This window comes from Miniopterus natalensis, chromosome 9 (assembly GCF_054644295.1).
Source record: "Miniopterus natalensis isolate mMinNat1 chromosome 9, mMinNat1.hap1, whole genome shotgun sequence".
NCBI lineage: Eukaryota > Metazoa > Chordata > Mammalia > Chiroptera > Miniopteridae > Miniopterus > Miniopterus natalensis.
In genome coordinates, this window is record NC_142089.1 from 12,060,715 (window position 1) to 12,087,295 (window position 26,581).

At 53.0% G+C, this 26,581-nt stretch overlaps 1 protein-coding gene across 1 annotated transcript in view; it reads right to left on the reverse strand.

Annotated features, from left to right (window-relative positions):
- Nucleotides 1-1,533: 1,533 nt before the first annotated feature.
- The window catches only part of LOC148092349 (uncharacterized), an 83,212-nt gene continuing 58,164 nt past the window's right edge, over nt 1,534-26,581 (reverse strand). The window contains exon 2 of the mRNA XM_087820812.1: nt 1,534-1,935. Coding sequence (XP_087676938.1) covers nt 1,607-1,935 — 329 coding nt within the window. The 3' untranslated portion in view covers nt 1,534-1,606. The remainder of the gene's footprint in view (nt 1,936-26,581) is intronic.

Genomic DNA, 26,581 nt, shown 5'->3' on the forward strand with positions numbered 1-26,581 from the left:
AGCTGGGCAGGTCTTTCGCTATCCCTTGCTCAGATCCCATCTATGGATGGTCCCATCATCAGCAGTGAGCTGGAGTTAATCTATCCCAGTCCTTCTGCCAGGTGCTAATGAGATGCTCACAGCGTGTGTCAGCCAAGCAGCTCCCATATCGTGTAAATACGCCTCTTAGAGATTCAGTTCATGGCACTATTTAACACATGCCTCGACTTTCTCTAGGCCCGTCGATCTACTGGGGATGGAAACCTCACCTAGAGGTGGGGCCCCCGAAAGTCAGGTTCACACCTGTGGGGCCCGGTGTGAACCTGGCTTGGGTTGGAGGGCCCTAGAGGTGAATCTAGGTTGGTTCAAGGAGTCTGGGTTGGAGCCAACCAAACAGCAGTGACCAGCAAAGGATGAATTAAGGACCAAAACTGCAAGAAGGAAATGCAAGGGCAGGGTGCTTCAGCGCAGGACTGGACCAGGAGCAAGGCGGAGGCTGAGGGGGGCGGTTCTGAGTCACGCTGTGAAAGGGAGGGTGGTCCAGCAGGTCCCACGCGCTGCGCTGTGGGTGCGGACAGAACTTGAAGGAGCGAAGGAACCAGTTTTAGATGCCTGATCACCAGACTGTGCCCACGCCCTCCTTTCTCACCCTGCGCTCCCCACCGCACCCCCACTCTCTCCTCCATGCTCCGTCCACTCCACGGAGAGCAGCCCCATTTGACTGTGTCATCATTGGTCACTTGAAGAAAGGGTGACGCATCTTACAAAGGTTCGAGAAGTGCTATTTTATGTCAGGGGCTGGCAAACTATGACCCAAATGGGACCAAATCTGCCTACAACCTGTTTTTGTACAGCCTTCAAGCCCAGGATGTTTTTTATTTAAAATCATTTTTTTAATGATTGAAAAAATAAAGAGTATTTTGTGATGCGTGAAAATTATGTGAAATGCCAGTCTCGGCCTCCATGAGTAAAGTTTTATGGGAACCCAGCCATGCCCCTCAGCTGACACGCTGTCTGTCGCTGTGTTCACACAGCAACAGCCCAGCTCAGTTGCTGCGACAGGGACCATATGGTCGCCAGAGGGGAAAATATTTACTCTCTGGGTCTCACTGAGAAACTCTGCCAACCTCTGTTTTAGATCATGAAGGGGAGTTCTCCACCGAACCCGGTCCCAAGACAACGGTCCCTTGCTCTGTGCAAACCCCACGTTAATTGCAAGAGGAATGTCAATGCCACCGGACCCCCTCCTGAGCCTAGCCAGCCCCGACTCCCGGTGGCAAAAGGAGACCCGTCCGGGATGCCCAGTCCAGACACACGAAGGGTTCTGTCAGTGCCTGGAAAGGCCAACACTTGCGCCCAAGACCACGAGCCAGTCCTCCTGCTGCCAATACCTGGGCCCTGGGCAGGTGGGCATCTGCGGGTCTCAAATGACATCCCTTCTCGGACCTAAACTTAGGGTGCCAGACACCAGCACTAGTCCTCTGTAAAATGGATTAGAAGGCAGACTAGCTCTGTAATTTGATTTTTAAGAAGGCAGGAAGCTATCCTGCTCTTCTTACCGAAAGCCTCCTGCCCAAAATTCCACCCACAACATCCCTGGGTCGTTACACCCACAGTGTCCTTGGTACTAGCGGGGTTTCCTGAGCATAGTGGCATCATAGGCACAAAGAGACCGGAACGAGAGATCCTGAGAGCAGAAGGAAAGGCCGAGCAGAGCGGTCTTGCAGGAGGGTTTCGGCGGAGGATCCCCACCTGGCAGAGGGCACAGGCACAGGACAGCCCAGGGCTGGGTTAGAGCTGACGACATAGCCCAGCTGGGTGGGTCCCCAGACAGGCTACTTACCCGGTACCACACGATTTCACGCATGCGACCATCCGTCTTGAAGTTACACTTCAAGGTCACGGCATCACCGGCCACCACGGGTGGGAGAGGCTCAATGTTGACAGTCAAGTAGCCTATGGGAAAAAACAGAGTGGGGAGGTGAGGGCGGGAGCAGGCCCGGAGGGCTGCCGGGTGGAGAGGGCCGACACGTCGCTGGGGGGCGCTGCTCTCTCTGTAGCTTGTGACCCCTAACTGAGCCAGAATGGGCCATCACCCTCCGCTCCCGTCTCACTGACGGTTCTCTTCCTGGGAGATTCCCTGGCTCCCGTGGATCCCTCGCGTCCTAACCTTTCTCCCTGGGATGAATTTTTCTGTGAACGCAGGGCCTGCTGGCACCTGAAGGAAGTGCCTCAATGTGTAAGATCGCCCAGAGAAACCCTTCTGTGTCAAACGCTACACCTCCGTGCCCCCCTTTAGAGAGCCGTGGATGCCCGTTAGCCTGCTAGGCCCTGCAGGAAGTGAGCGGCTAGAACGCATTTAATCTCACATTTCCAAACCTACTTGAGCACGGGTCCCTTAGCCATTCCCTAAATGCCAGCAGCACTCGATGCAGCCAGGGTCCTGGGAAATCCACATCAGGACACGGTGTCCCAGGCGCTCAGATCCCTCCATTCCCAGCCTCGTAACCAAACTACTCCTGATGAAAAGGGAGGAGGGCCCCAGGGGACGGTTGTTTGCTTCCCGGACCCCTAATCTTTCATTACACAGACCCTGCCACCCAAGGGGAGAGGCAGTTCCAACTCTGGGCCCTGGGGTGGTGACCTGGTGGGAGGTGATTATGGGCTGAGTGCCTGGGGAGAACCCTCAAACCTCTGCAAGCTCCAGATGTTACTTCTCACCAACAGCTGTCCCCAGCCACCCCTGGGACTCTGACCCTGGTGCCATGCCCTGGGGAACACTGCTGCCTCCACACCAAGTCCAGCCTCTCCCCTGCCTCCCAGAGCCCCATCCAAGCTCGGCAGGGGACGTCCTTCTTGGGTTTATCATCCAGGTTCCTCTGATTGGCTTCCCACCGGCTGATGTCCAGCCATCGACCTAATGGATCAATCCAGTCCAATCGTCTTAATGAGAAAACTAGCCAGGATGGGCTCGGGGATTTCAATTGTGCAGGCAACCTGACCGGATCGAGCCCAGGGCCCTGACCTCTGCCTGGAGCTTAATGGCTACGATATTCCAGGACAAAAAACAAAACAAAAACAAAAATCAACCTGGGGAGGACCAATGTGGAAGCTGAAGTCAGACTCGACCTCCATGGTCCAAGGCTTCAGGTGCCAACGCCCAGGGTGAGGGGGTAAGACATGGGGATCACCCCTGGGAAGCCTCTAACTTAGGTCAGAAGTCAGGCTCACAGGGAGCCCCAGAGCCACGTGGTCTAAGAGCACAGAGATCAGAGCCAACTGGGAGGACGGATCTTCTGCCCTCTCCTTTCTTCATTCATTCAGCCACAAAGTTTGCCCCCACTGCTCCGGACCTGAGAAGCAGGAGGCTCAGGACTTGCCCTGCCCTCCAGGAATGCACAGCGGGGAACAGGTTCACACCCAGCGGGCGTGTGTAATGGTAGACACCTCTCCAAGCTGAGGCAGAAGTGACTGGGTCTCTGGTTCCCGAGGTCCCCCACTTGGAGCCACAGAAGGTGGAGGACAGGGTGAACCATTCCTGGCTGTGGCTCTTCCTCTCAGCACCCCCCCCCCCCCCCCCGAAGTGATGGACGGGCTCCAGGCTGCAGAGCAGGTAGGAAGCCTGGGCTCTAAGGAGTAAAATCTCCTCCCCAGGCGCAGGGCACTCTCCAGTCTTCCCAGCACTTTCGCTCCCAGTTTCTCATCGGCTCTCGCAACAACCGGTGCGCGCCTTGCACGATGCTGGGTCGCCGTGTATGTCACTGGAGTGTAATTGCCTGTTTGCACATGTGCCTCTCCTTCCGGAACGCGAGCTCCATTAATATCGAGAGTGTTAAAATCAGAATTGGACAAGCGCTGCTTTCTGAGCTTCCTTACGTGTGCACTCTCCATCCTCACACCACCCTGTGGATGTTCCTCCGTCACGGGAGGAACTGTGGTTCAGAGCCACAGAGTGCCTCGCCCAATGCCGCTGCGATGTAAGCGGCAAGCCTGGGATTTGAACCCATCTGCCCGACTCTGAAGCCAATCTAGTTCCACCACCTCCCGCTATCACCCGGAGAAGAGTCATGCAACGTGCTGAGGTCACGTAGGACATGAGTTCTGGTCTCAGCTATGCTGCCAGCCAGCTCTGGGACCTTGGGCAGGTTGTCTCTCTCTCTGGGCCTCAGTTTCCTCCTCTGTAAGATGAAGGATAAGCTGGATTTTTAGGGCCTTCCTGCTCCATTCAATCCCATGTCAGATGTTTGAGCCTGAATCTTGCCACCTTCATTTCCAGGACAACTCACGCCATTTCTCCGAGGCCACCAATTAATCAGGCCACCAGCTAAAGACAGAGCTCTGTCTTTTTCAGCATCGACTTTGCCACCAGGCAGCCTCGCTGCGTAACCCACCCACCCCCACGCGCGGTATCGAGAAGCGGGATCAGGAGTGGCACGGATTCATCTTAACTAAGCAGTTCATTATCCTGAAGGCTGCCATCACTCTCTGCTCTATCTCCGACAGCACTTAGACCGCTTCCGTTAAGAAACATTTAGCAAAATCGCAGGCAATATTTAGGAACCGGCGCCCTCCCAATGAGGTGATGACAAATGGCTCCTCTGCCTGGAAACTCGACGCGCAATATCCTAGCATCGCCCCCTTCCCTTTCCCAGCTCGGAGGGGACGTTTCTAGGTGTCCAGCTCATGTCTGGCCCCACAGATAGATAGGCGTTGGCAAGGGTTTCCATGGGTGGGGTACACTGAAAAGAGACATAAATTACATTAAGGTGACCAGATGTTTCAGTCTGCCCAGGGCCAAGGGATTTTCCGGCACAAGAGTGGCAAACTAAAACAAGTTGGTCACCCTAGTTATAATCCCACCAGGCCCATGGGTGGCCCTGGCAACTCACTTAAACCTCTCTGCCTGTTTCCATAATGGGGGTGACCACGGCTCCCTCGACCAGCTGTAAGGGCTGAGGGAGTGGGCGCTGACCTCCCTGGCGCTCGGGTGTGCAGGGGGTGGTCAGAGAGGAAGCTGGGGTTAAGGAGGGAAGCTGCGAGATGAGGATTTGTCTTGGACTTCCTGCAGCCACTCACGCCCTTCCATCAGCTTCCACCAGCAGCCACAGTGGTTTCTCGGAGATGCACACCCCTGGCCTTCGAGGGCCTTCTGAGCTTCCCAGTGCCCCGTCAGAAAGGCCCCGAATCCTCTTGCAGTTCCCTGGCCACACCCCGCTCTCCCGCGTCCCGGGTCCCTCTCGGCTCCCACGCCCCATCCCAGTCCTGCTGTGTTCTCCGCTCTCTCACCTGCAGCTTCTCTCTCGACCCTGGGCCCAGCACAAGCTGTCCCTTCTGCCCCGAGCCCTCACTCTTGGCTTGGGTAAATTTTGCTCACTTTTCAAGGATGAATGGAAATCTCACTTCCTCAAGAAAACTCTCCCTGACTCCCTAGGCCATCAAAGCCCCAAACACCCCTCCTGCTCCCACTTGGGACACCGCACAGCACCTGCGATGATATAGTCAGTGCACGTTCCCTGCTGCACAGGGCTCGGGGCTGTGTCCATGTGCCAGGTTGCCCACGTGCCTGGGACAGTCCCTGTGCTGAAGGCAGGGACAAGTTAATCCCGCCCACCACCTAGACCATCCCATCATTAGAGTGGCCGCTGTTCCGAGAGGGGCCTCTCAGAAGCACCTCCTCCCTGTGAGCCTTGGCCTAGGCCGCTCCAGGGCCCCCCCTGACCTCAGGTGCCTTCGGGTCCTCCTCTCTGACCACATCTGCTTGGACCCGTGGTGGTGCCACGTAGGAGTATCCAGTGGCCTCTCATGGAGGCCAGGCAGGAGAGCTCTGTCCAACAGAGGAAATCGGCACTGGGTGGTGAGCGGCCGCCCCATCAGGGGTGGTAGAATTTAGGCAACAGTGAGTCGGCAAATGGCACGTTGGCTCCAGCAAAGACCATAGGCAGCAAAAGCCATGAATGAAAGCAGCAGAATGCAAGGGGGCACTGGCTGGACCACTGGAGGGCAGGGCCTTGGAACAGGAAACCGGGCGTCCATCAGGCTTGGCAGGGGGGTCCACTGATCCTGAATTAACTCCCCTCCACCAGTCTACAGGAGCCCCTACCCCTGGCTTCCAAATGGAGAAGGTGAGAGCAGGAGTGGGTAGTGGGGTTAGATGCCCAGAAGGACACATGAAATCTTACGTGGGGCGTGGTGGGATCAGACAGGCACCAGGTCAGAACAACAGAACACAACACAACACCTCCACAAGGGGGCGGCGGAAGGACGGACGGTGGAGGCCAAGGGCAAGTTCAAAGCCAGCAGAGGAGAGGCCAGGAAGGTGTGTCTGAGAACTTTTCCAGGGCCTTGAGAGACTTGAAGCTGGGTCATTGAATTTGTTTCATCGCATCCCTGACATACCGTCCTCTGAACCCAGCTCTGGAAAGCTACCTTGGCCCAGGAGTGCCTGTCTTGTCGCCCAAGCCATCACGTGTTGATACAAAGTAATGAGGGAAGAATTGAAAGCAATGGGCCACCAGCTTTCCCTCAGGGGCAGGAGCTGTGTCTGCTGTCAGAGGAAGAGCTCCCTCAGGACACTTCTGTGTCTGGAAATGCAGAAGTGGTGCAGGGAATGCGAGGACCCGCCTGCTCGAGGGCGTGGGCCACGCCAAGACTTGGCCGGGCAGACGGACCGGTCAGGTGGTCGCAGCAGCACCACCAGCTGGATACGAGGCCCTGCCGCGGTGACCCCGGGAGTCAGGGTCACACGAATTCTTCATGCCACCCTCCCCCTCTGTGGGTGCAGGGATTTATCTCCACGTAACAATGGGAGCTCCACGCCCCGCCACTCATGAAGAAGAAAGGTCACCCCACCTCACGGAGAGAAATACCGCAGCGTGGCACTGGTGACAGCCTCCCTGGGCTCCCGGTGTCACAGAATTTCCATCGGAATAAATATTACAAACCAGTTCCTGGAGCGATACCTTCAGGCAGGTAGAGAGGGCGCTGTGGAGTACGCCTTCCCACGCGGGGCTAACAGGGTTCCAGCGTCGCCTCCTTGTTAGTAGGAACTGGGGGGAGAGGTGGGGCACAGGGTGGAGGGGCTTTTAAAAAAAGAAGGCCTCTGAGCGCAGAGGGGAAGCTAACAGCTCGTCTGTGTCTGAGATGGTCCATCCTTCCTCTCAGAACTGCCCCTTGCCCGGCCGGGCCTGGCTCAGCAGCTGAGCATTGACCTGGGATCCAGGCGATCAGGGTTCGATTCCCGGTCAGGGCACATGCCCGATTGTGGGCTTGATCGATGACTCTCTCATCATCGATGTTTCTGTCTCTCTCTCTCTCCCTCTCCTTTCCTCTCTCTGAAATCAATAAAGATATATTTTTAAAAAACCCCAAAAACTGCCCCTGTCCCACACCGGTCCTGCTTGGGTTTGGGCCCTTACGGTCCTCCCCAGGACCCTGCACAGCCAGCTCGCTGGTCTCCAGCCTCCAGCCTTGTCCCTCCCACGCACCCACCACACTGGAGTCCCAGTGGTATTTCTCTGGTTAATACCATTCAGTTTCCCCACCCATTGCCTTCCAATTCAGGATTCAGTTCAGACTTGGCCACGGCCAACTGGGTCGCTTGCCTCTCTTGGCCCCTCCACCTCAGCCAGTCTCACACGGCATTGGTGCCACCGTGAAACCCACCCACCAGCCCTTCCAGACCTCAGGTTCTTCTGTTCGCCTGTGCTGTTCCCTCTTCCTAGAAAGTCTTTCTCCTCTGAGTTCATCTAGAAAAATGTTCATGTGTCCTTTCAGGTTCAAAGCAACAGTCACCTGGTCCCTGATTTATATGAGTCCGATGCTCCCCCGTGTAAACATCTCAATCACAGCCTGTCGCCTCACACTGTAATATACATGTGGTCCTTTCTGTGTGTCTCTACCATCAGACTGGGTGCTATTTAAGGTCAGGGACCTGGTGTGCATCCCCAGTTCCCTGTATAATGTTTGGCACGTGGTGGGTGCTCAGCTGGCGCTCTGTATGAATAACTAATGAATGAACCAACACAGGAACAGGGCGCAAGACGGGGCTTGGTGAGCTGTGCAGCCCTGGATTAATGGGGATCATGCCACAGCCCAGTGTACCGATGTCACACCCGGATCCAAATCCTTCTTTGTCTTCCCACTGCCTCTGGGACCAAGTCCAGACCCCTTCCTCATGGCCTGCTCATCCTCAGCTCAATCTCTTGTCCCTCTGCTTTTTGCATGCTGAGCCTCAGCCGTCCTGAGCTCCCCAAATATGCCCGACTTCCTCTGGCTGCTGGGTCTATGCACCTGCCATCCTTCTGTCTGGAACACCTACCATCACTTGACCCCCCCCCCCCCAAATGCTTTGATAAACCCTTTAAGTCTTAACTTAGACATCACTTATCTTACAGGCCTCTTCTAGCACATACTCCACACCCAGCACCCCCAGCCTTGGGTGAAGTGTCCTTCTCATAGCATCTACCAGAGCCCTAACACATTGCATGGTGACACCCCTTTTTGCCACCACCATGGACTGAGCTCCTGGCAGGCAAAAGCATGTCTCCATAACTGCATTATTCGCGCTCAGCATGCTTCTGGCCACACTGTTGGCAGTCAAGGCATACGGAATGAATGAATGAATGAATGAATGAATGAATGAATGAATGAATGAACGAACGAACCCGGGGACAAGCAAGCACATTCTACAGATACCTTCCGCTGGCCTAATGTTGGCCATAACATCCAATTCTGTTGGGGCTGGATGTTTTTTGCTTTATTGGGCTATGAATTTCCCTCCCTAAATTTGAGCCACGAGAGAATATCCAGAGGGGAGGTCCCACCCTCACTCCTGGTTCTCACCTCCCCCCAGCAGAAAGTCAACTCAGCTCTGGGCCTCCAGGGACCTCAAACATTTTGCAGACTTCTTTGTAGGGAGGTGTGCCTGCCACCTTTGGGTATCCATTCCCTGCCCCGATCTCCCAGGCTCTTCTGAAGTGATCTCCAGCCAGCTAATAAAATTCTCCTCTGTCAGAGGCCATAGATGCTCAGAAGCCTTGTAGTAGTAATGTATTATTTGTGACATATGTATTATTTATCGTTAGTTTGTTTATTCATTATTAATTTGTGTTTCATTATTAATAATGATGTGGCTGTACTATTAATAAAAAGCTTGAGGAGGGTGTTCTCTGGTCCTTTGTGGGCACCGGATGCTCCTCAATTCCCTGGAGAGCCAGTATGGGGCATTTTCACCCCATCTTAAATATGGGAGACACTGAGGCCGGAGAAGGGAGGACGTGTTCAGTCAGTGCCCTTGCCTCTGAGGTGTCTGCAAGGGACAGTGATGGGACTGGGGAGGAGATTCATTAGGCAGCACGTCCTGGTTGACAACAGGGCAAAGGGAATAGATTTCTGCAAGAGACTGATGCTGGACTTGCCAGTCACGTCTCCATCTGGACCCTTGTGTCCTCCTGCTTGTCCCAGTGCTTGCTCTGTGCTGTGTGTGCTCCCCAAACTCCATTTCCTCTTCCTTCCAGCTACTCAGCCCAACTACATTTTCCAGCTTCCCTTGCAGTTTGGTGGGACCATGTAACTAAATCCTAGTGTGTGTGGGGGCGGATAATGGCTTCCAGGCTGGCCCCTAGGAACCTCTCACGCCATCGCCCACACCCCCCCTCTCTACCTGCTGCATGGATGAAGAGGGCTCGGAGGACCTGGGAGAGGGCAGAGCCATAAGATGGAAAGGATCTGGGTACTTGAATGACAGCATGAAGCCATGCTCTTCCAGGGTCCCTCACAGACAGTGACATGAGTGGGAAATAAAAAAGTATTGTGTCAAGCCACTGAAACTTTGGGATGCTTTGTTACAGGAGCTATTCTGCTAATAGATTGCACATAGTAGGCACTCACTAGGTTCTTGGTGGGGGAAAAAAAAGCAAATAAACAGATGAATAAATAGGCAACAAAATAAATCAACGAGTCGGGTTATACACTGTCATTGAGTTGGATTCCCAAACCATGGTACCCCATTACAGAAAATCATACGGAAGAGGCCTTCGTGATCTTGAATTAAAAGTCTTTTGTTATACAGATGGGTAAACTGAGGCCTAGAGAACAGAAGGGCCTTGGCCAAGGTCACAGAGACAATTAACATGCAATTTTAATACCAGGACCCAGGTGTCCTGAATCAGTCCTGTGACCCTTCCAGCACACCCTGGTCTTGTCTCTGTCTTTCATCTGACAGCCTGCTGTCACCTTCTGGAACTTTCTCTATGTCCTTGAGGGCAGGTGAGAGGAACCACAACTTCCCTATCCCTGTACCAGTCCAGCATTCACAGAACAGCCGGAACTGCTGGGAGGGAGGAAGGTTGAGAGACCGATGTGATGCAGGATGCCTGTGAGACACCCTGACTGGCCACGGTCTCTGCAGTGCCCTCTCTGGGGACAGGGCCTGCAGGGTGCTGCCGACAATGGGGAAATCACACATAGTGGCAGGAAGAAAAGGAAATAGCCCAGACCTTGAAGCCAAGGCCCTGGATACCTCCTTCTGTAATGGACACAGAGGGCAAGTCCCTCCCCGTGTCTGGACCTCAGCCATCTCATCTGAAAAAGGGGCTCATGGTGCTTATTTCTCAGGTCAGTGGTGACACTGAGATGAGTACAGAGGAAAGTGATCTGAAAAGCCGACAAGTGATTGAAAAAGTTGTCCTCCTTCTCTGTATGGGGATATTGTCAAAGGCCACTGGTGCTGAGAGACTATGACCTTGGGCCCGGGGACAAGACAGACCTGGGGACAGCTTCTGACTCTACCACAATAACCCCAAGGAAGCTGTTTCTCTGCTCTGAGCCTCAGCTTCGACCTCTGCCAAATGGGGCAAGTGGATGCAGGGACATGGCCCAGGCCAGGGGCTCCGTCCAGTGCCTGGCATGTGGACACAGTGCTCACCCAGAGCCTGCCCATCAATCTCTTGCCTCAACCCCACTTCTCCAGACCCTTGTCCCCTTCTACCCGCAAGACTGCGTTAAGGACTTTGCTAGAAAGTTGTGGGGGCAGATGGCCCATTTTTGTTGGCTGTTTCAGGTAAGCTCGGGAGCACAGGGGCTGAGAACCCAGTCACTGAGGCCATTCGTGTCCCTCTCAGAGGCTTTTAAAGCTGAGTGCTCCACACAGAGGGCCCGGCAGCCCCGCATCCTTGGACATGACTCAGAATCAGGAGGACAGGCTCATGAGCAACAGGGAGGCTTCTCCGACTTGGAATAAAATTTAAAATATGGATGATGGGTTATTAAGGACTATTTTAAAAGAAAAATAGTTATTACTCAAGGAACACAGTCTAAGCTGGGTTATAAACTGGTCTTCATCAGTAAAAAGAGGCAACTTAATGAAAAAAATTGCAATTTAAAACGAGCCTCCATGAAATAATAATGCCTCATAAACACAGGAGTCCTTTAGCATAGAAGAATTAATTGCTGAGCTCGGACGCTAAAGGCACAATAAAGGAATCCTTAATTTTGGGGGTCTTTAATTTTTCTCTCCCCAAAAGGCAACTCGCATTAGACTGCATTTTCTCATGTCCAAAGGGCCTGGACATTTGCAAAGAGAATTTGCTCAGTGGCAGTTCTGTCTCCCTCAACCTATTCTTTTAAGAGATGGTCTGAAGGAAGCGTGGCTTTGCTCTCTGGGTCTGCGTCGGTTTTAAATAAACTCGGATGACAGCGTGTTCGGCTGATGGGTCAGGAACGGGCTCATTTTTGCAGAATGGAAGCCCCTGAGCTCAGCCACGCCAGGCCTGGAGGCTCAGTTTTCAGGGCGGCAGCCTTACTGGCCATCGAGATCCTGCCTCTGCCTTCTAGCAGCCATTGGAAATAGTCCAATAAAAGCAGAGGGGCCCCCACCAGGCGCAACTGTTGCCCCCGGGGCACATTTGGCAATGTCTGGAGACATTTTTGATGGTCCCTACTGGTGGTGGGGGATGCTACTGGCATCAGTTGGGTCTGGACCAGGGTTGCTGCTAAACATCTTGCAATGCATACGATGCCCCCCCGAACCAAGAATCGTCCAGCCCCAAATGTCAGCAGTGCCAAGGTTAAGAAACCCTGCAGCAAAGAGAGCAAAGCAGACTTCTGGAAGGTATAAATATGTGCTCAGGAGTCCAGGCGCAGGAGACAGAGAGTCCCCAAACATCAGGGCCTGCCATCTGAAGCCGGGATTGTAGGCGGCTGAAAGTTCTCCCTCCACATTACCCCAGCTGCACCCAACACCTGACTTCCACTCAAACTTCTCTGTCATCAGAATGGAGCCGCTCCCTCCTTCAGAGCATCTTTCCCGCCCTCCAGGACCTGCTCTGCCTTTGTGGTAGGAGGATCCTAGGAGAAAGCCCTTTCCCAGCCGCCCTTGGCAGAATGCATTTGCTCTGCACAGCAAAGGAGTCCGGCTCACAAAGGAAGTCTCTGGGGCTCCCCCCTCCCTGGGAGCACGGGGCGCCTCCCTCCTTGCTAATCTTGCTCTGCCTGCTTGGCAGGAGAAGCAATCTGGTCTTCATATTAATACTTTATTAAATGCACCCATCCTGCAAGATAAACATCAGCCTATTACCGCTGTTCAGTTATAGAATGCCTGCTTGTCACCGAAGGCTGTGGGCCTGATTCGCTCACCACCGAACTTTCTCCTGCTGGAGGCCAGGTTGGAGGCTGTAGACGTCTTACTGAGTGGAGGGGTTAGGTGGGGAGCAAGTGGGCTGCGGGGGGTGAGCGGGGTCATTTTATTTCCCTCCTCCAGGGCCCCAGGCTTCCTGCTGTCTAGTGAAGAGAGGGAGAGGGACGGGGCCTCTAGGCAAAGGTGGCACAGACCATGTCTGGGGCTAGTGTGTCAGCAGAGACAAAGAGCTCAGGCGCAGAGAGGGGACACGCCAACAACTGGATGCTTCTAGCTCAACTTAGGAAGCAATGACGTGCCTGCTGCAGGCAAGCAAGTCTCGGGTAAGCCCCACCCCAGACCAGCTGCCTTTCTCACAGGAAAGGGCTTGAGTCAGGCCATGAAACCGGTGGGAATCCTGCCCTGCGCCTTCCTAACTCTGAGCTCTTGGGATCTGAAGCCGCAGCCTTTTTATCCCGATGCCTACCGCCCAGGGTTGGAGAGAATAGCTGCACAGTGCTAACGCATCACTCAGTCCATGGTGGATGCGATCACTGCCGGAGCGGTTTTACTTCTTTTTATAGGTATGATTTATAGCCAAATGCACAAATCTCAAGTGAACAGCTCGATGAATTTTTACATATTGCGCACCCATGTAACCACCACCCAGATCCAAATAGAGCACATCCCTAGCCCCCCAGGAAGCTCCCTCGTGCCTTTTACCAGTCGCCCCCCCCCCCCCCCCAGCCCCAGGATAACCTCTGCGCTGGCGTCTCCATCACACATTAGCTTTGCTTCATCCTGACCCTCATATAAACAGAATCATGCAGGATGTGCCCTTTTTGTGTCAGGCTACTTTTTCTCAACATGATGTTTTTGACACTCAGCCATGTGCTACACTTATCAGTAGTTTGTGCTGTAAAATAAATGTTTCCTCGGTAGTATTCCATTATAAGAAATGCCACAATTTGTTTATCCACTCTACCATGGAGGGGCACGGAGGTGGTTTCTAGTTTGGAGATATTATGAATAAAGACCATTGTTGTCACGAAAATATTATTCCTAGACCCAAGGGATGCTGGCTTTCTTCAAGGGCAGAACTGGGCTCTGTCCTGAGCAGGCTCCAAGCAGAGAGATCCTCTGTTGGGTTTTGAAAAATGTGAGTTGCCTTCAGTATGTCCACCCAGCCCTATGGGACCCTTGCCTTTCCTCCCAGGGGACTTGGGGCATTTCTTAGGAATGCTGGTCATGTATTTGCCTTTGATGTGAATCGTCTTCCCCACATCTCTCTTTGGGGCATGTTAAAGCCAACCCCTGACACTCCCCCAAATAGACAACACTGATGTTTGAACCTGCTTTGCTTTTGGCCAAGTGTACATGTCCTTCTGTATCTGACCTTCCCACAAGCCTACGGGGAGGCCAACACCCCTATTCTCCAAGTAGAAAAACTAAAGCACATTGATTCATTCATTTGTTCACTTACTGGACAAATATTTATGAAGCACCTGCTAGTGGCTGGGCCAGGCACCCGAAAAGAGCTAGAAATTGGTCTGGCAGGAGATGCGTCAACATAGAATCACACCCCTGCCAGAATCTTCCCGCTTTGTAGCCTTTAGCACTGAGCTTGCTTGTATTTTACCAAATCCACTGCCTGCTCTCTGCATCATTAGTCCCAGCTCCCTAGTGAGACAAAATTGTCTATTGTTGTGTGTTGTTTTTTTAATCCTTCCATAATACACAACACTCTTAGGAATACAGAAGTGCTTAATAAATGCTTCAAAAGAGTGCAGTGGAGACTGGTACTGTCAACTCCATAACTCTATATTTTCAGGTTCCATGTTAGAAACTTGCACATACCCAAATAGCGTTGCTGCAGGCAGAGCTAAACCATAGATCACATTGTGTAGGTGAAAGAGATTCAAGGTCCAAGAAGGCCTCCACATGCCCTTGAGGGCTTTGAAGAAGGAAAGCTGGCAGCTTATAGGAGCAGAGAGCAACCAGGTCAACAGGCAGTAAGCAAACACAGACTTCAGTCCTACACCCACAAGGAACTGAATTCTGCAACAACCCGAATGAGTGTAGACATGGGTTCTCCCCCAGAGCCTCCAGATAAGAACCCAGTCAGCCAACATCTTGGTTTTGACCTTGTGAAACCCAGAGCAGAGAACTAAACCTAGCCTACTCGGACTTTGGACCTTAGGAACTATGAGATTAGAAACATGGGGACTTTTTTAAACTTCTAAGTTTGTGGTCATTTGTTATGCAGCAATAGCAGACTAATACAAGATATTTACCTGAGATCACAGATAGCCAGGAGGTCCCTTTGAAACATCAATCAAATCATGCCATTGCCCTACTCTGAGCACTCAGTAGTTCCCATCACAATGGACAGTGAAAGGCAAAGCCTTCTCATGGTCCAGAAGGCTGGCATGGTCTAGACCCTGCCTCTCACTCCAACCTCACTTCTTACCGCCCCCTCTGGCTCACTCCATTCCAGCCACATTGGCCTCTTCGCTCTTCCCTAAACACCCCAAACTCATTTCTACCCCAGGGCCTTTGCACTGGTTGTTACTTCTTCCTAGAACACTCTTGTCCTAGCTTTGCACATAGCTTATCTACTCATTTCATTTTGATCTCTGCTGTCATGTCATCGCAGAAGCCTTCCTCGATCACCCAGTCTAACATTCTCTAAATTCCCACCTAACTTCTCTCTCTATCCTTAAAATAGCTTTATTATTTATAGTGCTACTTCTCTGCCTGATGCTATATTTTACATTTATCCATTTGTTTATTATCATTTATATATACCTTCCTACCCCCTTCCCTCCTGCCCCCCCCCCCCCCCGCTAGAATGTCAGCCCCATGAGGGAATGGACTTTATCTCTTTTGTTCACTGTAGTGGATCCAGCACCAGGAATGGTATCTGGGAATCACTGACATTTTATAGTGCCTATGGTGAGCTAGGCATGGTGCCATCTACTGCTTTAATGAAAGGGATACATCAACACAACTGTTCAACATTCAAACAGATGATCTTACAGAGCAAGAACCACCACAGGTAGGATTCTGTAGCTTTATCACTAACCCTTGCCACTTAGCGTGCCCGGGTTTCCGACTCTGATTCCACATTTTGATTAGAATCCTGCATATAGGTCACCTTGAGTTAGTTGTCCCCGGTCCAGATAGGACTCTAGGGTTTCACAGAGCTCAAAATCACACTGCTCAGCTGGCATCCCCTGGCTACAAGGCCTGGCGTTGTATTTCATTCCCCAAACTGATTCTTGTGATTACCGCCCTCTGCAACGGGCCGCTGGAGTCATGTTCCCGCAGGCTTCACTCGCCCAGAGTCCCCTTCTCCATCCCTCTCTTTGTCAGCAAGATAAGGGGAAGTCAGGGAAAGACCTGGATGACAAACGTCCCCTGTACAAACGAAATGGTTTGTACACCGAGAAGGTAACTTCCTATTGGGCTCCGGAAGAAAGACACAGCCCTACTCTTATCAATATCTTTATCTTTAATGACTTCTCCCTTTGGGGATGTCAAGATGAGTATTTGTTTATTATAGAAAATAAAAAATGATACAAGTAATTGTACAGGGAAATAAATTCCCTCCTGTGAACCACCGCGCAGAGAAAGTCACTGTTAGTATTTTTGGAATTCTCATTCATTCTTCCTCTTTATCTCTGTCTCTTTCTTTCCAGAAACTTTTTAGCACAACTCTCCGGTGCTCGTTTCATTTGACAGGTCAAACCAAAGCCTCTCTTGTACGACTGTAGGGGTTAATTTTATGCGTCTACTTGAACGGGTCTCGGGGCGCTCAGATTAAACGTTATTTCTGGGCGTGTCTGCGAGGGTGTTTCTGGATGACACAGGCAGTTGAACGGATGGATTTAGTCAATCAAGTTGCCCTCCCAAGATGCGTGGGCATCAGCCACCCCATGGGGGGCTGAACAGAACAAAGGCTCCACTGCGGAGCTGGGAGCAGCCTTTCCTATCCTCTTGCTCTTGCCCTGGACTGGGACTTACACCACCAGATCCCCGGATCCTCGGGCCTTTGGACACAGACTGAATCACACCCCCAACTCTCAGGGGCCTCCAGCTGGCGGACAGCCGATCCTGGGACTTCTCAGCCTCTCATGAACAATGCATATGGAAACTGTTTCCCTGGAGAGCCCGGACTAATACCGACTTTGGTGCCTCTTCTAAAAGAAGAGAATTTTAAGGACTGTTTTCTGAATTGGTTGTGTGTTTCTGGAACTGGCCTCTCTAACCTGATTAGAGTTAAAGATGCGAATGGTTCCATTTATTTCTGCCTTAGTCAGTTTGGACTATGGAGCACCAGAGACGGAGTGGCTTACTTCTCACAGTTCTGGACACTGGGCAGTTCAAGATCAAGGTGCTGACAGACTCAGCGTCTAGTGAGGGCCCACTTCCTGCTTCATCCATGGATGTCCTCTCGCTGCGTCCCCACAGGGTGAAGGAGCTCTCCAAGGGCACAGCCCCATTCAGGAGGGTTCCAATCTCATGACCTAATCACCTCCCAAAGGCCCCGCCTCCTGATACCATCACATTGGGGGTTAGGGTTTCAACACGTGGATTGTGCGGGTGGGGCACACACATTCAGTCCACAACACCAACACCTTAATGCTCTAAAAGTCTCCCAGCCTCCTGCAGACAGAGGGAGTGTGTTGTAAATCCTCTGAGATCCTGTTTCTCCAACTTCGGCCCATTTTAAACAAAATTGAAAAGGGGGTTCTGAGCAGCCACACTAGAAGGAGGACACTCACACCTATGAAGGACTTTCTCTGGAGGACGCACACTCCCCACTCCGCGAGAGGCAGGACGCAGTCCTGAGAGGTCAACTTGTCCATCTCCCTGCCTCCAGGCTGAAATCAGACCACGCCCTGGCTGTGAATTCCACTCTTACAATCGCTTTGCGTGTTTGTGGGCTGGATGACCCTCCTACTCAACTCAGCCATCCCTGGAACTTCTCCCCTTCGCCTGTCTCCCTTCTGTCCCCGAGCCTGTGCTCAGAGATGTCAAACCAACAGACCCCAGCAGTTGTAACTCAGGAGGTAAATCGGTGGCCAAACAAAACTAACAAATGCATGACACACTCAAAGAGGAGCTTGTGTGCCATCACTGTTTGGGGACGATCTGTGATGCCTTTGGATTATTGAAAATGAGAATTAACATTGGCAACGAAGACAACCAGTGCAACTGACCATGGCGGCGAAGTGCACAAGCCCTGGGGCCCGACCGCCTGGGCTCGCATCCCAGCTCTGCCCCGGGAGGCGGCGACACCGCCCTGCGCCCGCTTCCCCATCGGCGGAATGAGACCTCAACAGTTCCTGCTCCCCAGGGTCGGAGCTCACGAGCTCCTTCCTCAGAGTGCCTGGGACCCGGTGGGCTCTCCATGCCATAGTGCTTTAGGGCTGGGCTCTTATCAAGTGCTAAACGCTGCCAGGTACCTTACATCTGGGGCAGGGACTCTCCACAACCACCGGCAAGACAAGGTTTGGTCAAAACTTACAGGTAAAGGAACCAAGGCTTAGAGCAGTGTTCGCCAAGCTGTGGCCCCCAAGGTCAAGGCCTGCCCGTCACCTGTTTTTGTAGGGCCTACCAGCTGAGAATGATTTTCAATATTTTTAAATGATTACATTTTAAGTGGTTATATAAGTACCCACATAAGAGCTTTCATTTTACCTCTGGGCCTGCAAAGCCGTTGGGTCCTTTATAGAAAAAGTTTGTCTACCCCAGGCTTAGAAAGGGTTAAAGGTGGGAGGCAGGATTCTGACCCCAAACTTGCCCCCTTTCACATAGACTCTGCTGCTTTACCTCTGGTGAATGTTACTCCTTCAGCCCAAAGTGAAAAGTATTTAAACACCATTCATTCATTCATTCAATCATTCATTCAACAACTATTTGTCAAGGGCCAGAGGCAGAGGCGGCCACGTCCCTGCACTTAGGGGGCTTACAGTTGAGACACAATCCAGTTCATTGCTGGATCCTAGAGCCCCCTCCTCCCCCCATGAGCTTTGCAACAACTGGGTTCTGCAGGGAGGAGCCTGAGGTCTCTGGTAAAATGACATTGATCAGAAAACTCCTCTGGGTGACTGACATCTGATGTCCTCCAGAAAACCTCACCCACCCCTCACCCAGAAGCTCCAGGACTTCAAGTCCCACCGTCACATGCTGACCCAATGCATCCTGTTCCCTCCCAAGGTCCCCACACTCCTACAGAGCATCGGGATGGTGTCCCGCACCTAGAGCCCAATCCCATGTGGGCCCAGTAGGCCAGGCCAAGGTGTCTCTCCCTGGGGTGACGAGGGCTTGGGGATGCGTGCTCTCTGGGTTTTTGCTTCAATAGTCTTGAGTCAATAGTCTAACAGGTTTTAATGGCACCAATCATAAGTAGAGATAGTACTGAGTTAGGGGTGGAAGAAAGGCCACCAAACTAGTGTGGTCACGCAGTGAACGATAAAGGTGACATCTGTGAGTTTCGGCTCCTAGTGTTCGCCTTGGGCTGACTTCCTGGGCCCGCCCCTCCTGTCCCCGCCACTTCCACCAGCCCGAGGAGTTCGAGATGGCATCGCTCACCTACTTTGAATATATGGGGAACTATAATAGGCTTATGAAAATATGGGTGTTTACAGCCTTACTCTCATCATGGGAAAATTGACATTAGGAAAGTACATGATAGAAATCTTATGTACTTTCCAGAATGTAAATAGAGTTAAAAGTGAAACTGTCAGGAGAGGCGGCAGGGCGCTCAGCGGTGGGGACCGAGCAGAGAGGGCCCAGAATAGAATTTTCCAATCGCTCAGCGCTCTCCTGCGCGAAATTGACCGCTCTTGGGGTGAAAAGAGGGAGAGAGGGTCAGGGAGGGAAGGGAGATTAAGGTCATGGATTTAATATCTGGCTCATTTGCAGGTGGGTTTAATCAAGATTAGAAGACAGAAATAAATGATTCCACTTATAGGACACAGAAATGGATGCCTGGGCCTTGCGGGGCCTCTCACTGCCCATCTCTGGGAGGTTCCACCAGAAGAGCTTAGTCTTGGATGTGAAAGTTGAAATCTCGGGAGTGGGGTCAGGGACGGTTGCCAGGGAAGAAGTGCAGATCCTCATGCCCTAATCAGGGGCAAAAGGGGCCAGGTGCCGGGGCCAGGTGCCAGTGATACGTGCCCCTTTGCTACATCCCTGAGGAGGGAGGACAGCTAGGCCCTGGCCCCTGCGTATCCTGGGCCAAAGCTGATGTCCATCATCCACGGGAAGAAGAAATCAGGACCAGGAAGCTGAGGCAGTGTGGCTGCTGTCTGCCCAGCTGGGCTGAAGACCCCACTGGGAAATTTCTGGTGGACAGGCTTCTCCAGCTCTTTAAAATTCCACTGATAATTGTGTCACTACATAGAAAAGCCCTCCCTTCGGCAAAAACCTTCAAATGTGCTTGCTGCTGGATCAGGCCTCCGAGCCACAGATCTGAGCCCACCATTTTCTTTGCTCTACAACCTTCGGTGGCTCTCCAGTGCCGCAGGACCAAGTCTATACTCCTTAGCCTGGCTCTTCTGGGTGTCAGTCCAGCTGCCCCTTAGAGCCTCATCTGTAAGGAGCTCCATCTTCTCCCAGCACACACTCAGTCCCCGACCCAGCCTCCAGGGCTGCCCACCCCCCGGGGCAGCTCCAGAGCACCTTCTTCGGGCCCTTTGCCTGCCCCGTTCCCTCCTCCAGAAGGCCCGTCTCATCTCTGTATCCTTCCGGGCTCAGCTCAATTGATCCCTCACAAGATTTCCTGATTTTACTTCCCCTTAGTGTGGAAGGGACACTGTCCCTCCCATAAATGCTCATCTCCCTGGTGTGGCCCCATCTCACAAACACTATTATCTGTTTACACGCCTGTCTCTGGCTTACCACAGGGTGAGGCAGCTGAGGAGAGAAGGGTCCCATAGCAGCACGCGTTTTGCGGGGCTGTGGCCGGATGGATGAGACAAGGCATGGGGCACCCCGGGCAGGGTGAGCTTAGTGGCGGAGGCTGCATCCCAGGGCAGCAAGGATCCGCACTACCTGAGCTGGAGGGCTTGGCCAAAGGGTGGTATTGTGAGGTGAACGGTGTCCCCCCAAAAGATATGTTGGAGTCCTCACCTCTAGCACCTGTGGCTTTATTTGGAAATAGGGTCTTTGCAAATGTAACCAAGTTAAGATGAGAATGGGCCCTAGTCCAATATGACTGATGTCCTCATAAGAGGAGGGAAATCTGGACACAGAGTCCAGACGTGCAGAGGGAGGACACCAGGTGACGACAGTGATACCGGCACAAGCCAAGGGCCGCCAGGACTGCCGGCAAGCACCGGACGCTGGGAGAGGCAAGACGGGGCTCTCGCTGGAGTCCCCGGAGGGAGCGCGGCCTTGGCAGCACTTTGCTCTTGGGCTTCCAGCCTCCAGAACTGCGAGGGTGACCGTCCGCGGCGTTCAGCCGCTTTGTTACGCGGCCCTAGGACACGGAAACAGGTGGGAAAGAAAGAACAAGTATCTACCGCTAAGCCCCAGGCAACTGCGTGCCCATAATCTCATTGAACCTCACTTTGTATAAGAGGCAGGTGGCTTTTTTCTTATTTCATTACGCGCTGACGCAGACCCAGAGGAGGGAAGTGACTTGTGCAGAACCCTCTGGTTAGGGACAGGCAGAGGGGGGACCTGAACTAAGCCTCCCCCTGCCCCACAGCTGACAGAGTCTCCGGGGGTCCCCAGCCAGCCGAGGGAGCAGCAGAGCCCATGAGCGGGCCTTGTCCCGGCTCCCTGGAGCCCCCGGTTCTGCCCCCTCACCTGCCTGCTAGCCCGCTGCAGACAGTGCTGCGGCTCAGGGATCGATCCCCCGGGGAGCAGCTTCCCAAGCATGAGCCCAGAAAGCTGGAGCATCTTATCTGACGAAGCAGGGAGGGGGGCCCAGCTCCTGATAAAACTTTGCCCATTTGTTAACATGTGTTCCGAGCCGAGATTACCCTGTGTGGAGCAGACAATGGAGGCGATTAAATACAGCGTTGAGGCTGTGACTGTCGGAGGGGAGATATAGTGAAGGAGGGAGGCCTGGGGGGTGCAGGAGGCGGGGAGGGGCCTGCTGCACGCTCCCCCTGGGCTCGATTACCACAGCCATGAGGAAGGCAGCTCAGGCACAACTTCCCATCACACAAAGGCGGCAGGGCCAAATAGCAGACCCCTGGAGTCAGGGGCTGGGGACTTTGGAGGCAGAGGATGCTCGAAGTGACAGCCGGTCTTAGAGATGTTTCCCGGGGTTGTGCCCAGCAGCAATGAGGGATCCGGGGATGGCCCAGGTGTGAGGGAGTCCAATAAAACCATGGTTAGAATGGGGACATTTGCGGGAGTTTTACTCTGGATCAGGCACACCTTTTGTCTTGTACAATTTTCACTGAGTTAGGTCAGGTCTAGCATTATTCCCATTTTACAGATGATGAAACAGGCTTAGAGAGCTCCAATAATTTAAACACTTCACCCAGCCAGTAAGTGGCAGGGGCAGCATTTGAATTTGGGGGCACCTCATAGATGGGGCACAGGGTTGTCAACCCACCCTTTAACCAGAGCAGCTCCCCATGTATCTATTTGACATTTCGGGGTGCCTCACAAAGCCATGTATTAAAATGTCTGCTTTAGCCTGGCCAGCATAGCTCAGCGGTTGAGCACCGACCTAGGATCCAGGAGATAGAGGTTGGATTCCCAGTCAGGGCACATGCTGGGTTGTGGGCTTGATCCCCAGCGAGGGGCATACAGGAGGCAGCCGATCAATGACTCTCTCATCACTGATGTTTATCTCTCCCTTTCTCCCCCTCTCACTTCCTCTTTCTGAAATCAATATATATATATATTTTATATATATATATATATATATTATATATATATACACACACACACACACATATATATTTTTTATATATATATATACACACACACATATATATATATATATATATATAATATATTTTAATGTCTGCTTTAGAAGGACATCAGTCTAGTTCATTTGCCTCATTTACAGGCATGGAGGCCTGGAGCATCCACACTGGGTCTGGGCCTCCTTTGTCCCCACAGCTGAGGTGACAGGCGTGCTAGAAAGCTGCTGCTGGGCCCGTCCTCCCTGCCAAGACCATCCATCTTCTGTCTCCTGCCTTTTGCTGTCCTGGTCTGCTTCTCCGCTCCCCATGCCACCGCTTCATGCCCCATGCTCCCTCTCCAAGATGCTCTGGGCTGAGAGTCCCCCGTGGCTCCACTTGCACAGGCCACCAGCCCTGCACCTGCCCACACCTGAGGTACAGCATCCAACCCTTGGGCCAGGACCCACTGGGGAGGGAGACCAGGCAGAGAGAGGGGGGAAAGGAACTGACCAAGAGCCTCATCAAACCAACTCTTCTGTGCCATGAAGCCTGTCAGTCACATGCTCCTGCTTTTGGTGGGCATCTGCGCAGAGGAGGAAGGGAGAGGCCTTCCCAACGTCTTTTTATGCTAATTCTTTTCAACAGCAAAGCTTTTTACCTCCATGATCTCATTAGGTCCTCACAACACCCCAGGAGTTAAGTGGGGCCAGGAGGGAGGTGACGGGACCTGGGGTCACCCACTATCAAGTGACGCCCAGGCCTGTGTTTGCCTGGCGCCGAGTCTGGGGCTCTCTCTTCACTTTTCTGCTCTCTTGATCCATGCATTTTATACTGCCGGTCTGCTCCCTAATTTTAGAATTTTTCCTGGCCGGGGAGGGCCATTCGTTTCACTATAGCAGGAGGCAAGCTCCTGCCAGGCCTTGTCCAACATCACAAACTCATCTGGAGACCATCTGTATTTTTAAAGGCCTGGCTATGTGGTTTCTCTGTATTTTATAGCCAGGAAGATAAAATGGGGAGACAAGTGACAAATGTCCCAGCAGCCCAGAAGCCTGGCTCGCAATCTCTCGCAGTTCTCTCTCTGGCGGCCACTTTGCACAGGTGGGGGCCACCCTCCTGGCCCACTGGACTTCCAGGAAGAAGGGGAGTGGGACCCCTGCCCAGAGGCAAAGGAACTGCTGGCACCCGAGACTGCCGCATGAGTGACCTGCTGAAGCCTGCTCTGGGCATTGTCCCTGAGCCCTGACCTCCATGGGGTTCTTATTCTGGTAAACAGACACCCCCCTTCAGGGGACCCCCATCATGGCCACTCAGAAAACAGGACAGCCTAGTCAGTTCAGTGTTGATACTGAGATATATTCCATTAGGCACTTCTTTGTTATAAATTTTCAAAGGATGGCAAAACATCAGCTACACTTAAAAACTAAAATTGTACTTAAAAATATGTTTCTGCAAAAGAGCCAGAATACTGTCTATGAATGATGAAGAACCTACTGTGTGCCAAGCATTTCAGTACTTTGATCTTTTAAATCCTCATGCCCTTTTTATGGTTGAAGAAACAAAGGCTTGGAGAGTTGAGGGGACCTGCCCAGCCAGCACAGCCAAGAAGCAGTCATCATGACAAGACTGACATTTGCTGAGGACGTACACCATGCCAGGCATTCTTCTAAGCCCTTCACTGTCACCAGAGTCCCCGTGATATAGGTTTGCTTATTTCCCCAATGGACAGATGAGGAATCTGAGGTTCAGAGTAGATAGGTCACAAACCCAAGGTCACACAGCTTGCGTGGCAGAACCAGGTTTGAACCCAAGCAGGCTGCCCAATCCAGAGCCTGGATTCAGGTCCACCTTCTTCCCCTGCACCTAGTGGCATCTCAGTAAATTCCACTGCCTGGGAATCCCTGGGCATCAGTCGGCATCAGGCAAACCCAGCTATTGAACATTCGGCTGGACGAATGGCGTAGCTGAGTCAGAGTGTGTGGGCCTATATACTTGGAGGGGACTCCCAAGGCCCAGAAAGGTTAAGGAACTTGTTAAAGGTTACACAGCTTACTGTGGGCTGATGGACACCTGGAATCCCAGGCCAGCCTTCCTCTTGGGCTCTTATACCTCCTGCATCCAGGAGACCCCTCCTGGGCCCAGAGCCCACCAGGCTTGCTGTCTGGGGTCACATCACTTCTCATTTCTGGGCCTCACTGTCCCCCAGGAGCTGAGAAGGCCGGGTTGCTTGCCCATGACCTTGGGAAGGGACGGGAGTGGTTTTAACAATCTAAACACACTCCTTCCTCGCATCGAGATGCCCGAGCGCTGAGTGATTTGTATGCTCCGAGCACGTCACCTTCTTTCAGGAGACGGAGAGGCTGCCTGAAAAGTCATTTTTCAGCGTTTGACACAAAGTCTCTTTCGCTCTCTTGCGAAGCCAGATAACCATCAGCAGCCGGGCCGATTAGAAAAAATATATACTTGGTACCGGGAAGCCAGGAAAAGAAAGAAAGCCAGCCCATCAGTCTTTCTTCACTCACGTGGACGGGGCGTGGGGCCACTTTCCCACCCAGCTCTGCAGCTCGGGGTTAAGGTGATCTTCTGGAGAGAGCGGCCTCCTGGGAAAACGGCATCTTCCTGGGGTGGAGGCATAGGCCAGGCTTGGGAGTCATGAGGACAAGTGTTTAAGTCCCAGCTCTGCCACTTCCAAGGGGTGTGACATTGGGCAAGTCACTTCCCCTCCGGGCGCCTTAGTTTCTTCATTTATCAAATGGGTACACTGGGTACCTACCTCGTGGGGCTGTTAGGTGGCTCAGATAAGATAATGCATAGAGCCCTTGCGACAGGATCTGGCGAACAGTGAGCCATCAATAAGTGTTAGCCCTGACATGCACTGTTTTAGGGTGGCGCCTTCAGGACCCCTTGGAAGCCTGTGCTAAGCTTTGGCTGTGAACACACCTGGGCCCTCCTGCTGGTATCTCAGGATATTGGCTGGTAAGCTGTGGGCCATGCAGTGTGCTCCTGGATTCTGCAGACACGCTGGTCCCTGTCCTCTGGGGGCTTGTGGGCAAGGGAGAGAGCCTCACCACCCAGGAAATGGGGAGGCTTGCACTATCACCAAGGTATGGCACACAGAGACTGATTTTCTGCCTTCCCTGTGCTCACCCAAAACTCCCCCTGCCCACCCAGCAGGAAGGACCTTCCCACACTCAGCAGGGACTCAGGAGGTGTGCAAACCAAGGCCCTTCTCCCCTGCATTGAGGTGAAATCAGTGCTGCAGGTCAATATTGAATCCAGTTCAATGAGCATTTAGTGATACCCAAATCTCTCCCTTCTTCAGCCCCCCTCCCCTACTCCCGGCTGCACAGAATCCAGTCAGCCCCATGGCATCTTCCTCCTGGATCACAGGACGGGCTCCTTCCTGCCTCCCCACCTCCAGCCTCACTCCGCCTGCTACCACGAAAAGCTTTCTACAACGTTCAGCCCCCGCTTAAAACTCTCCAGTGCCTCCTGCCTCCTGCCTGTCCCCACGGAAGAGGTATCCCAGGAGAAGGCCCCAGGCTCGTCTGGGCCCCTCCATCAACACTTCCCCGCCCGCCTTCTCTCTGGCCACACCCCGAGCCTCAGCAAGCTGCCCGCAGTTCCAGAAGGCTCTGAGCCCTCTCTCCTGCCTGGAGGGCTCTGCACCTGCCGCTCACTCCAGCTGCACTGACCTTCCCTCTCCTTTCCCGTCACTGCACTGCCTCCCCTGTCACGCTCGACGTCACCTCCTCTGGGAAGCCTTCTCTGCCTCCCTCCCACTCCCCAGGCTGGACGGGACTCCTCGCTGGGCTCCCATGATCCCCTGCGCCTCCCCCACGGCCAGTCTGTGTGCAAGTCTGTCTCCCCGCCATCCCGGTGCGTGTTTCCAGTTCGCAGCACGTAACCGCGCTTGATAACTCTTTGTGGAGGGAATGAATGGACCCGCAGCGCACCTGCAATGTGCTGCTCCCTGGGTTAGGCAGTGTCTTGCCTGGAGGGGGTCAAGATGGATCCTGGATCAGAGAATGCAAGGTGCAGAGATGACAGGGTTCACTCTGGAGAGACACAAGCAACAGGGCAGGGCAGCTCGGAGCAAGGGCTGACG